General features: G+C 39.7%; 1 protein-coding gene and 1 long non-coding RNA gene across 2 annotated transcripts in view; both read left to right on the top strand.

The window, feature by feature from the left end:
* The window catches only part of usta (uronyl 2-sulfotransferase a), a 67,469-nt gene that overhangs the window by 35,377 nt on the left and 19,052 nt on the right, over positions 1 to 13,040 (top strand). The window contains exon 3 of the mRNA XM_046061533.1: positions 1,793 to 1,948. Coding sequence (XP_045917489.1) covers positions 1,793 to 1,948 — 156 coding nt within the window. The remainder of the gene's footprint in view (positions 1 to 1,792; positions 1,949 to 13,040) is intronic.
* LOC123978327 overlaps positions 12,478 to 13,040 on the top strand; it is a 1,204-nt gene continuing 641 nt past the window's right edge. Inside the window, exon 1 of the long non-coding RNA XR_006826921.1 lies at positions 12,478 to 12,680. This is a non-coding gene — a long non-coding RNA (uncharacterized LOC123978327). The remainder of the gene's footprint in view (positions 12,681 to 13,040) is intronic.

Genomic DNA, 13,040 nt, shown 5'->3' with positions numbered 1-13,040 from the left:
TGTGCTTGGGTGGGACTGCTGCTTTTGGAGGAAACAATGCAAAATCAGCAAGTGTGTATGTGTGGCCACGCTGAGCTCTGTGGTGTGGAAACTGCTGTCTGCAGCACCAGAGCTAAAGAGCACCGCAATTAACTAAAGATGAATGATAATTTCAGGTCAGTGCGGAGAAACAGGTTAATCTGGCAACAGTCAATCAGTCAGTCATTCAGCCCAAGTTATAAAACTAGCCACCTCATGAGCCAGAGAACTAGTTAATTGAGTCGGTCAGACTTACTTCCAAACACACAGTCTGTCAAATGTTCAACCCCTGTCACTCTTGTCCTCACTGGTAAATTCGCTTGGATAGCCTTCATTCTTAAAGAGGTGGTATTATGGTTTTTGGCTTTTCCCCTCTCCTTTATTGAGTTATATATATGTGCATGTACTAGGTTTGCAAAGTGAAAAAGCCCAAAGCCGAACCCAAAGGGAGTTACCATCTCCCACTGAAAACACTGCTCTGAACTGCCTGAAAACAGCTAGTTTGTAGTCCGGCCCTTACTTCCCTTTCTTGTGATGTCACAATGAAAATACGTGTCATAATGCTCGCCGAGCAACTAGTCCGACACGCCCTCAAAAACACCAGTGGAAAAACACTGAGCTGCAGCACACCTCTCCTCTCCCTTCCAAACACCAGCTACCCTCCAAGCAGTCAATGGACATAAAGTTGTTACTGTGATGTAGAGACAGAGCTCAGTTAAAAGTTTATGGATGAAAGATACTTTTGTTACAGATTAATAACTCACCACTCTGAAACTCTTGCTCCAGTCCAAGCTGGTAGGCAACATGTAGCCTACAGCTGAATCGAAGCTGTTTACCGTCTTTTCGCTGACCTGCCCTTCTTTGCTTCTGATTGGCTAGTAGTCCTTAACTAGGAACTGTGCATGTGCGACTCCCAACAAAGATCATTTAGAGACAAGATGTATCACTCCATAGCTAAAATGAAGCCTTCAACACAGGGTGAAAAGAGGAGCTGCAGCAATGTGCAGTATGACAAATAATATGGTGTTTTTTGAAAATTAAACCATGTAAACCTGTTCTGGTACAACCCCTAAATAGGATTTTGAAAATGAGCATAATACCACCTCTTTAAGGGGCCACTGAACTGTTTAGGCACTGAAGGATAATTGCCAAGTTAGTGCATTCTAGCTGCCCTTGTGCAAACATTTCCTTATTCTTGCAAGCAAAGATTTACTGTAACAAGCCTGGTTTTCAAAGAGAAATGTTTTACACACTCACATCCATTTTATTTGAGTCTCTGAATCATGGCTGAGCTTCTGAGTTGAGTTCAACTGGTGAGTCATAAGTTGTGTACGTGCATATGCTGTAGCTGTGAGCATGTGTGTGTGTGTGTGTGTGTGTGTGTGTGTGTGTGTCTGTGGTGTGAGATGAAACAGTAAAAAGTTGCATCATTATTGCTTTGCAGAGAATTCAGCAGAATGTCTGACTCATTGAGATCAGTGGAGGAATAAGCATACAATGACAAACCTACATGCCTCCACTTAATCTTTGTGTGTTTCCTAGTTAAAAGGGAATATGTTGCAGGGTTTAGCACCAGGGAGAGTAGATGTGAGAAACAGATGTCACAGGGTTTTTTTTTACAATTACAACACACAGCAATAAAATTTATAATAGTAAGATATTAACATGCTTGTGAAAATGTTATGTTCCAATACCAATGAGAAAAACATAAAAAACTTTTCAGTTTGATCTATATCACGATTTCTTCTCTCCTTCTGTGTGTGTGTGTTCGCAGGTGCTCCCCTTCCCGAGCCAGGTAGTTTATAACCGTGTTGGGAAGTGTGGCAGCCGGACGGTGGTCATCTTGCTGAGGTTACTGGCTGAGAAACACCAGTTCAACCTGGTCTCCTCAGACATCCACAATAAAACACGCCTCACAAAACATGAACAGGTGAGCTAAAGGAGATGTAGGGGAAAGATTCAATCAAGGTGACGGGTTTGGGTCAGACGGTTTATGATATTTTGACATTTACCCATTATGTGGCTGACATGTAAATGTGTATTTCCTTGACACACTTACAGTTAGTTATGTACGGTAAGATGGTAGTTAGATGGGGGATTTTTATGAGAAGTTCTGTAATATCTCAGTGACAAATTTATAGTACTTACCAAGGAAACGAAACAGTCATCTTGTTTACTTTTTTTCCACTGTTTCACATTCACTTTCACGATTACAACCAGTACAACCCAGCCTCTTTGACATTTCCCCCCAAAAATATATTATTTTGATATTTATTTTTTGGGCCTCTACTTTATGCGTTCATCATCTCTATGTGAATATTCAGCCTGGCCCGAATCACTGAACTTTCAGCATATTCAAAGAAGCTACTGTTGTCATATCCTTAAAGAAACAAACAGCATCCCCAGTATACAGTTGGTAACACTTACTGTATTTGGAGAAAACTTAATTGATTTGTATTTTGCACTTAACTGTGTGGTCACAATGAACATAACAGCAGCAGGAGCTCACTCAATGTTTGTCTTTCATTCGGGATGAGAACAATGCTAAAGGATAGGGAATCTCTTTTTATTATTTCCTGAAATATCTTGAGGACATGAGTGTTGGCTTTACACAGGAAAAACTGCTTTCGTTTAAAAAAAACAGCCTTTTGAGACACTAAGAAGCACTGGCCTGTGCCTGTGCCATTTTCCAACTACATTAGGATTGGCTGTACTGCACCAGTGATGGAAGGACTATTCAGACCTTTAATATTTTTTAAGCATCTCACCAGCACAATCCTGTTTTTCCATTAAAGTATAATGTTTTGTGTTTTATTATTATGCAGATAAATTCTAAACTCTGTGTTTTATTGGATTATTATTACTGATAAATTACCATGGATGCAACATTTCAATGTTGTAGTCAGTCGAGGAAAGGGGACTTAAAACTACTTAATACACTGTTAATCAGTCTAATCTTAGGTAATTAAGATTAATTATGTTTTTTCTAATCTCCGCACAGCCTATACTTTAATACTATAATACTAGTACCTGAAACTTGTACTTAAAAAATTTAAGCCCCTTTTCCACTGCATACTACCAGCTCGACTCGACTCGCCTTTGTTTGGTTTTCCATTGTGTAGCATGTCTACGTATGATTTTGATAAAATTATGAAAATTAATATTTCATAATATTTCATTAACTTCATTAACTAAAAAGGGCACCACCGGAGATTTAATTCACCCAGAGTCTCCGGACCTCTGGGTAGCATTTTAATAATTATACAATTATTCACTAATGATCAGTTAATAATCACTCAATTATCTTAAATCAGTCAGTCTCATATCGAAGTAGTAAATTCTCGTGACAGGGACTTGGAGTTAGACAATACACACACACAATTCCTGTGATTACGGTGAAATTTATTAAATAACTAAGGTGAAATAAATGCTACACATTAACGTCTTGTTACACATTCTTACTTAGAGAATATAAGCAAGATACACGAATGGCATCAGATTATGAACAGGTAAATACAGAGTGACATTTATACATTAAACGGCATTTCAGAACGATGGCATGTAATACTTATTTTGTCCACTTGGGGGAGCTCTGGTTACATGAGGAGTAGATATTCAACTTTGAGCTTCACCACTTGACCTAAGAACTGAGGAGTTTAGTTATTTAACATTAAATTCGAGCTGGAAAATGGATCGAGTAGTATAGGATAAAATTTCTTTTTTCATATCATTTCTAAAGGAAGTGTCAGAAAGTGTTGGGAACAAAGCATTGGCTACAACATAAAATGAAGAAATGTCAGGGATCCTTGCTGAAAATGAAAACACTGCAAAATTAACTTATTTAGATTCTTTTCAACAACAAATATCAACAACATGGTAACATAACTACTCAAATGGAGTGGACTTGTTAAAGCCCCCCTCCAGTGTATTTTGACATTTCTATGATATTTCATATTTTTCTGAGTCATTTTCTTACAATGTTGATTACCCACATAGTTCGCCAAATATTTTTTGACAAATAGCTTAATTTTGTGCTCAAAGTTGCAAAAGTTGCTTAGTTGTTAAAACGGGGTTGTGACGTATGACTATAGTAATTCCATAAGTCATACGTCATTCTTCAAGCTTGCGCAGGCGCACTGTCATGCCTCGTTAAAAAACTGTCACGCCTTGTTAAGTCAGAGCATCAAACCGATAAACATCGTTGTGAGCTAGCTAACTAATTTATCATGTAATTTACTTAGAAATTACAGTAGGTATGTTTCTCTGTGTCTGATTGTTGGTTGGTCTTTCTAGTTTAGTTAGCTAAGTTAACTTAGTTGTAGTTAGCCAGGTGTAGTTAGCTAGCATAGTTATTGCAGAAAGTTAGCTAACAGAGGATCTTCATTTTATTTTTTATTTTCCTCCTCTTGGTTTAGTGTGCTGTTCATTTTCATTATGGAATTTGTGCGTGCGGTGTTGGAGGACAGTTGACAGAAGACGCGTCGCACTTTCACCTGCCACCGTCTTATATACAGTCTGCAACATGCATTTTACTGACGGCCGTTTTACCAAAGCAGCAGCGGAGGCAACGGTATCAGAAGTCTTTACATACAGTTCAACAGAGTAATAGACCCCCCACCCCTGCGGTAAAGTAAGCGCACCATAAAACGTAGTGGGAGTTATCGTGTGCAGTGCGTGACAGGACCATCGGCTGTATGATTTATAACAGCTGATCCGCGCACATTAGTTTCTATCATGGGTAAGTAATAGCTACTCCTGCCAGACAGTAAAGTGTACTAAACTTTACAGTGTAGTGATGTTAACCACAGCATATCATTAGTGAACACTCCAGCCGGTCAGTTTTTGGTTGTCATGGTAATGTATTACGTCCGACTATTAACCACACCCCCATTCTCTGTTTGAGAAAGAACGTTAACCAAAAACGGCAGTTAAAACTGTCTGGAGGAGGGCTTTAAGTAACTTAAAGATTATTTAATTAAACAAGGTAATACTTTGAGTTTTGAGGAGACAGTACTCCTTGTTTATACAAAAGAATTCAGGGCAGTGTCTTTCTCTGGTGTTCTGGAGTTTCTCATGAATTCACGTCTGGGCGTGAAGAGGAGAATATCCTTTCATGTGAGGTAATTAAACAAAGACGGAGGTCAGTTGCCATGGTTACATGTGGGAGGCAGTTTAGGGTTTCCTGCCCTCTCTCCAAGAGTTCTGATAGGCTGTTCAGGAGAAAGCTAATTTCTGGTTAGTGTGTCTTTGTCATTTTAACAGTCAGGCACCAAGCCTTGTCTCAGCTGCTGCCAAAGGTGGCCAGTTTTACGATCGAACTGCCCAGAAACAGCACTTAGGGAAAGCAACCTTTCACCTCCTCCTTTGGTCACTTCAGCTGCAGCCTGCAGACAAATGTGACGGAAGTTGACGGAAGTTGAACTTCCATATATGGTTCGTCCCAGAAGCCACCGTGCACAAAACGTGATGACGTTTATCTCGGCCGCTCGGCCCACACATAGCCGTTAAAAAAAAAAGAGCCAATAAATAAGATAGGTGATAACGTAGTGATCAGTGTACATTATGCGTTAATATTTACTATATCATAGTATATTAATACTATAATTCCTGCAAATATGTATTTATAACAACCTAATGATAATAATAAAGCAATGTTTCAATTCATACCACTGTTCAGATGTATCTTGATTTAGGTCAAAACTATCGTTCAGCTGTTGCTGGACACGTCTGCTGTGTTGGCTGCAGTGGTCTGTGTGACTGGGAGCTAACCCGGCCGCAGGCAAGCTAGCTCGCTAACTATTCCTGACAGCCCCCCGAAGCATATTACTCTTACCCTAACCATCACAGGGTTAGTGCCTAAAGTTAGTGATTGTATGCATGTTGACTGGTTAACCCTACAGCGGTAGGCAGGTTTAACCTCCACTGTGTTGCTGTGCAGCCTCCAGTAACATTACTGCAGCTATATATTGACACCCGTCGGCACTTGTTGAGCTTCTCAACCCCGAAAACATTGGAACCATAAAGTCTATGGATGGAACACATTTTCAATTCGCTGTAAATTTTCGTCAAACTGCCAAAATCTACACAGTTGATTTCTCACCTCAGAACTTCTCAGAAGTGTATTTAAAGTTCTGATGTTGGCCTCTAAAGAATAAAACGGTTTGCATCAGGATCTATACTGTACGTGAGCCGAGATTAACGTCATCACGTTATGTGCGTGGTGTCTTCTGGGACAATCCATATGTGGAAGTTTAATTTCCGTCAACTTCCGTCAGGTCTGCGGGCTGCAGCTGGATATACTTGAAGCAAGCGGCAAGCTTCTGGTCTCCAGGCTGACGAAGTATCTGAAACTGCAATTCATCGAGTGGCCACTTGAGGCTGGCTGCAGAAGGGAGTCCATCTCCATGTAAAAAAAGCCCAATTTTACAGCAGAATAATGTTTACAGCCTGGTTCAAAAGATGGTTTTAGTGTATATAGCTAATTTTGCCCTTCAAATGATATTAAGCCTTAAAGTTATGCATTATTAGGGGCGTGGCCGCTTTGATTGACAGGCGTCTCTGGCCCTTTCACTCCTAGCACTCGGTCCGCCGTCTGTTAGCCTCATTCAGCTAATACACGGAGCTCGGAGGCTCAGCCTGTTGGAGCTATTTGGTCATTTCTACATGCAGATACCGGATGAATAATGGCAGGCTGTGCGGTTTGTTGGAGAGAGAACCTCCAGGAAATCCGTGTTCCAGTTGGTGAGTGAAATTCCTGTATTTAATTTATGTGTTAACAATATTTAACAGATATAACTGTCGGCATGTAGCTTCTGAGCTTTGCTCGTTACGCTAATTAGCCAGATATGAGCAGCCCCAAGCTGCTAACGATGCTAAGTTAACGGGAGTTAGTGTGCTAACCACAGCTTTTAAGTAGTCAAAGATAAGTCAGCAAGAAGAGAGAACCTTAGTGTTAGACATTAGGGTGATAAAGCTTTGAAGAAAAGGCGTCTGTGTGAAGTTGTAAAGTAAAGGCTCAGCTCTGTTAGCTGACGTTATGTTAACAGTAAACAAGCAATGTAATATTTGGCTTCATACTGTAACGCAGTCACTGTTCAGTTTGATACTAGTCAGATACTATTATAAGTAGCTGCAACTGAACCAGAGGGACACGAAGGGTTTAAAGGCAGAGAGCCGAGGAGGGAGCGGCTGCAGAGTTCTGCCTGCTCGCCGAGGAGAACCGTGCACCTCTGAGTGTACTGTTTAAAAACAATATACTATTCTTTGTGGGGTTCATCAGTGGGGATGATTGATTCAGCACTCTGAGGTGATAACTGCGTTTGATCAGTGACGTATCTGATAAGGAGCTAAAGAAGTCGATGCATTATTCAGCAGAACAGATGTTGTAGGCTACCTGCAGAGATTTGCATCAACCTTTTTTGTCAGCATATAATGAGCGTTATGCCTACAGACAGGTAGCTGGGCTGTAACTGGGGTGATGGTTTAGTTAAAGCAAGAAATTGAGGGTGTGAGAGCCGCCTCTAAATTTGTTTGGTGGATTAGAATTTGCCTAAAAAGGCAGTACAGTTCAGTAAGAAATATAAAAAAAGATCCTTATTATAAACGTTCAATGACATCTGATTTGAGTTGTCAACAGGTGTCTAGCAGCATGGATTATTATTGCACAGTGTTCAGCAGCAAACCATCGCACATATTAGTAAAAAGTGTATTTCACATTGCCACCCCTAATTACTGTCACATGCCAGAGAGGTTTTCATGCTGAGGTGATCTCAGAGTTCAGTAGCTTAATGGCACTTTGGAAGAAGCTGCTTAACTGTCTACCCATTGTTCTCTTTACAGGTGCCAGAGGAGCTGATTACAGAACCATCCAGATGTGATTTGCTGTATCCAGCTCTACCGGAGATAACAGCTCCAGCTACCAGCTCTTCAGCTTCTTCTTTGCGCAGCCTTTTTACTCACACCTGAGTTTCACTACTGATGTGAAATTATGACACTGGGTTCTTATCAACAAATTCTATCATTATAATAACTCTTCCAACACATTATTTCAAGTCATACAAAACTACTTTTACATTTGTAACCTTTTAATATTGATGTTTTCATGAATGCAAGACAAGAGTTAAATTTTTTAACTATTGCTTGGGTATTAGGAATACTTTGTTATAAAATTTATCAGACTAATTATACATAAAATAAAATCTCATTCTTCATTCATCAGCAGTTTGCTATGCTAATTGTAAATTGTGTGATTTAAACTCAACAATATATTATAGTTAACAGCTGTAAATGAAAATATTAAGGTCAACATTTTGCATAGTTAGTAGAAGGTAAAAAATGAAAGGATGATGTTATATACTGTTTTATTTTGACATTTCTTTAACAGACAAATGTGACATTGACTGAGAAGTTACTCTGTTGTTAAAAACAAGGAATTATCTGCACACTGAATAGTTTTGAAGCCCTGCAGGTTGTGCCATTTATTGCGACCTCTGAGAAGGTCTTGTGTGGCTTACATTGTATAGAATGCAAAAGTGCATTCAATCAGCTCTGAGACCTCAGAGTTTGCAACGTCACAATAAATAACACCTAGTGGGATTCATAATTACTCTGTGCAGTTCATTCTTTGTTTCAGCACTTACCCACAGGATGGTTTAGATGTGCCCACATTATTCTGTGTTTAAACTAGACATATCAGAGCAGCAAACAAGGCACTCTTCAGAAACTTCAGGTTCTGTTACTGGGTGTATGGCTCCTTATTTATCTTAAAGTATAAGGTAAAAATACTCCTGCACACACTTAAATACACTGCATAATTACTTTTCAACATTTCATGTGAAACATGTTGGGAGTATTCTCACTTTTCAACTTATACTAGACTGATGTTCTTTAGCAAGAGTTCAGCTTTAATGTTTCATGTTTTATCTGTGGTATACGATTAGCTTTTCAGTAAATAGTAAAGACAGGGAGTGCTAATATATATAGAATTTATTACAATGTGAACCATAAACCATTATTTTTTTTTAAATGGAACTATAATACAAATATGAACAATATTTAAAGCCCAAAGTAAACTGAAGGAGAGAAGGCCTTTCCACGTCAGTCCACCCCAACAGATACAGACTTCCAGCACACTGAGGATGCATCCCAGATCTCTGTAAGTAAACGTAATAAGTCATACAGATTAGTAATAATAAGTCATACAGATGAGTCTTTAAAAAAATAGAATATTGTGGAGAAGTTACTTCTCTAACGTAATTCAAGAAGTGAATTTTTGATATATTGTAGATTCATTACACAAAGTGAAGCATCTCAATCCCTTTTTGTTTTCATCTTGGTGATTACGGTTTACAGCCCATGGAAATAAAAACTCCAGTATCTCAAAATGTATAAAAAGTTTAGAATAGCCTAAATAGATTTCTGTATTGTAAATTATACAGAAATGTCAACTGGAGAAGAGCTTTCTAATCAGCTAATAACTCATAACACCTGCATAGATTTCTGAAGCCTTTAATCTCTCAGTCTGGTTCTGGTGCTCACTATGAACTTTTCCAAGGTATTCTAATTTATTGAGATGCTCCTCTAAAAGATGCCTCAGTGTTTTAATGATGACAGAACTATTATGGCACATAAGTGGGAGAAATGGAACAAGGCAGACAGTCTTTAAATGTTTTTGTGTTGTCCTCTTAAGACAGACAATTTTGTATCAAATGTCCAGTTGCCAGTTGTCTTAGTAACATTACTTACAATTTAAGTTTTGAGTAGCAGACGTGGAGGCATCAGATCCTCAACTAGAACTGATCACTAAAATCTCGTGACAAATACAAAAAGTACCATTCTCTCTCAAGTGTCCTATTCCAGACAATAATCTCACACAGACCTGCCGACAGCAGCAACATACTCAAAATAGCGGTGTGGGGAATTCAAAAGGCCTTTCAACACTATTTATTTATTTATTGCTATTTGTTGATTTTGTTATATCTTGGGAACTGTTTTTAACCCCCTGCTAGTGCTACTGTAGCACTTTGAGATTTCGTCGAAATGTAACGTTAAAGTGCATTATAAATAAAATGTATTAATTAACGTGATAATAGCCGTGGCTAACGTTTTACAAGTTATACAGCTTCCATCATGTAACTAAGGACTCTACCGCTAGCTTATTACGTTTATTACGAGTAACGTCAACATACTGAAGTGACATCAAACAAAAACGACTCGTAACTAACGTTGTGTAGGGTTAGGGTTAGGGGGTTAGGGTTGGAGCTCAAATCTTAATTGATTTGCTTCAAATTGTTTGTTTGAGCTGTAAGCATTGTAAACATGCTGTAAACATTAATGTAATTAATAACTGATTCATAGTTAACGTTGGTCTCAACAAAATCTAACATTTGTGTTGCAAAACACGTCACCACATTTATATATTAAAAAACATTTAAAACCTTGTGAAGTATAATGTCAATAACAGATATCTGAGTTATTTTAATATGTTCCGGTGTCTTACCTTGACTTTGAGCTGGTAATGACCATAAACTGGTAACAACACGGCTGCAGGTTCCAACCTCCATACAGAACCGGAGGATTATTATGGTGCGTTCCATTTACCTCGGAAGTCGGAGGTCGCAGCTGGGAATGACGTCACACCCGAGTTGACGGCGTTCCAGTTACAAGTCGGAAAACCTCGCTCAGCCAGCTGTTGTTTAGGCTACAACTAGGCCAGGGTAGCTTTTGATAAGCCGGTTGATTTAAAAAAAACGCATTGTGCGGTATTTACTCATACTAAACACTGTAGCAACACGACCACATACAGCTGTTGGACAGCACTTTGTGTACGAACATTTCTATGAGACACAAGTACACAGAAGTGCTAATAAAAACCCCGACAGCCATCTTGGATCACAAAGTCGGGGTAGTGTGATTCTCCCGACTTCCGAAGTCGGGATTCCTACTTAAGGGGGCGTTCCCTTTGATTTTTTGACCTTTGAACTCGGAAATTCCGACTTCCCATGTCAAATGGAACGCACCATAGCAACCTCTGCTAACGCAGAGTAGCATATAGCATTAGCTCCTTAGCATGAGCTAACTCGGTCATGCCGAGCTAGGGGGGAGTGGTTTCAGCAACACGTGACCTCAGCTCCACCCACGACCTGCCTCTCTGCCCATTTATGGTTATCCGTGAGTGACGCGCGGTGACTCGCTGCCAAGATGGCGACGACCAGCTCCGCCCAATTCGGGCTTCAAATCTGGGGCGAGTTCAGCGCCAACAAAACATAGCAAAACGTTTTTTTCAACGGAAATGGCGGTGCCTTGAACACCCTGCTGTGTACGCAAGTGCGCTGCATTTTCTTGCCTTTCTAACGCCGTTGTGTTTACAAACTTGTGGCAGCTGATTGGATAACACCTAAGACACGCCCACCAAACGGGAGAAAACATACCTCGAAGCCCTTGCAGAACGTTGCGCAACGTTGCAAGGAAACATGTCGTTCAATCAGAAAACGTTGCAAACTGGTGCAAAACATTTTGAAATTGAACTCGCCCCTGCTCTTCAGTAACCAAAGGGTGACGTCACGGATACTACGTCCATATTTATATACAGTCTATGCCAGAAACAGAAAGTTTTATATTTTACAGTTTTCGTATGTAATTTCATCACTAAATCCACTCCTGAGGAGTTTTGAGGTGATAAATCAACTGTGTAGATTTCGAATATTGACAGTTTTACAAAAAGTGATGGCTGAACAAAAATGTGCTTGAAAGTTTTGGAGTTGAGGAGCTCCGCAAGTGGCGGCGGAAGCCTCCCGAGGCCGGCCAGCCACCCGCTCACGGAGCCCTCTGCTCCCGCCGTCACACAGACCGCTGCAGCAACAATGGCAGAGGAAAACACAGCTGTAAGGGTTTCATACCGCTTATCTGTCTTTACATTCTGAGTAATGTACTTACTCATTACTTTACATTCTGAGTAATGTAAAGTTTATTTAAGTTAAACGGAAACGTTTTAACTTAAATAAAGAGAAAGCTGTGTGGATCGCTGGTGTGTGTGTCGCATTGAACATTACGTCGCGGCAGTTGTGTTTGGCATCGCTATGACGACCAGCTACATTGAGGGCTACTAAACGGAGCACGGCCAAACCGAGTCAAGTAGAGTACAGTCGAGGCGAGGTGAGTTGAGCTCGTACTGGTAATGGAAGAGCGCAATTAGTTACTTCCCACTACTGAAGTTATACCACCCAGCTCCAGAGGCTATTGCTCTGTAGTTGACCCTGACCTTTGACATTCCCGGATGGGGGGCAGAAGTTAAGAAAATTTCCCGACTGACTCTCAGTAAATAGAATACAGAAATATTTTTTAATATTATATTTTTTCTGCTAGTCATCTGAGTGAGAAGGTGACTTAACTGTGTGTTCATGTGGGAGTTTTGCAGCAATGACTCACATCCTCTCATGACGTTATTAATGGCATTGTCAAGCTGAGCTGCAGACCACGCCCTTTTTTCCCTGGTTGTGGTGCTTAGCTGCAGTCAGCTAGTTAGTCACCAGGTGGGAGGGATCTGGTAATTAGGAGATTTGGAGTCATTCACAGGATAGAAAGCAGGCTGGGAAGATGTGTTGAGGAACTGGAAAAAAAATGAGACTGCAGGACTAAAGCTTGTCTGAACGAGGAAGGAGTCGGTGAGCGTTTGTTTGTTTGTGAAATGTGGTGGATTTTAATATTAAAGTGAATCATGTAATTATATTTAGGAAAAAAATGTTTGTATAAAACCATGTGTTTGAATTGTAAACTAAAGTGTTGTACATTTAACATCATGGAGATTTGAAGCATGGTTAAAAGTAATGTATTGTAAAGTTTAAAAGGGAAAAACTAAGTGTAGGATTGTGTTGTAGAGGGTTAAAGTTGTTAGGATTTAAAATTAAATTATGTGAGCAGTGATTTAAAATAAGTATTTTGATGTTGGATGGTGATGTTTATTATGGTTACCTGAGTTTATTATGTGTTTCATTGATTTACTTGTGTTTGTATTTAAGGTTTTT

Source organism: Micropterus dolomieu, linkage group LG10 (assembly GCF_021292245.1).
Source record: "Micropterus dolomieu isolate WLL.071019.BEF.003 ecotype Adirondacks linkage group LG10, ASM2129224v1, whole genome shotgun sequence".
NCBI lineage: Eukaryota > Metazoa > Chordata > Actinopteri > Centrarchiformes > Centrarchidae > Micropterus > Micropterus dolomieu.
This window is presented reverse-complemented; position numbering and strand designations above follow the sequence as displayed.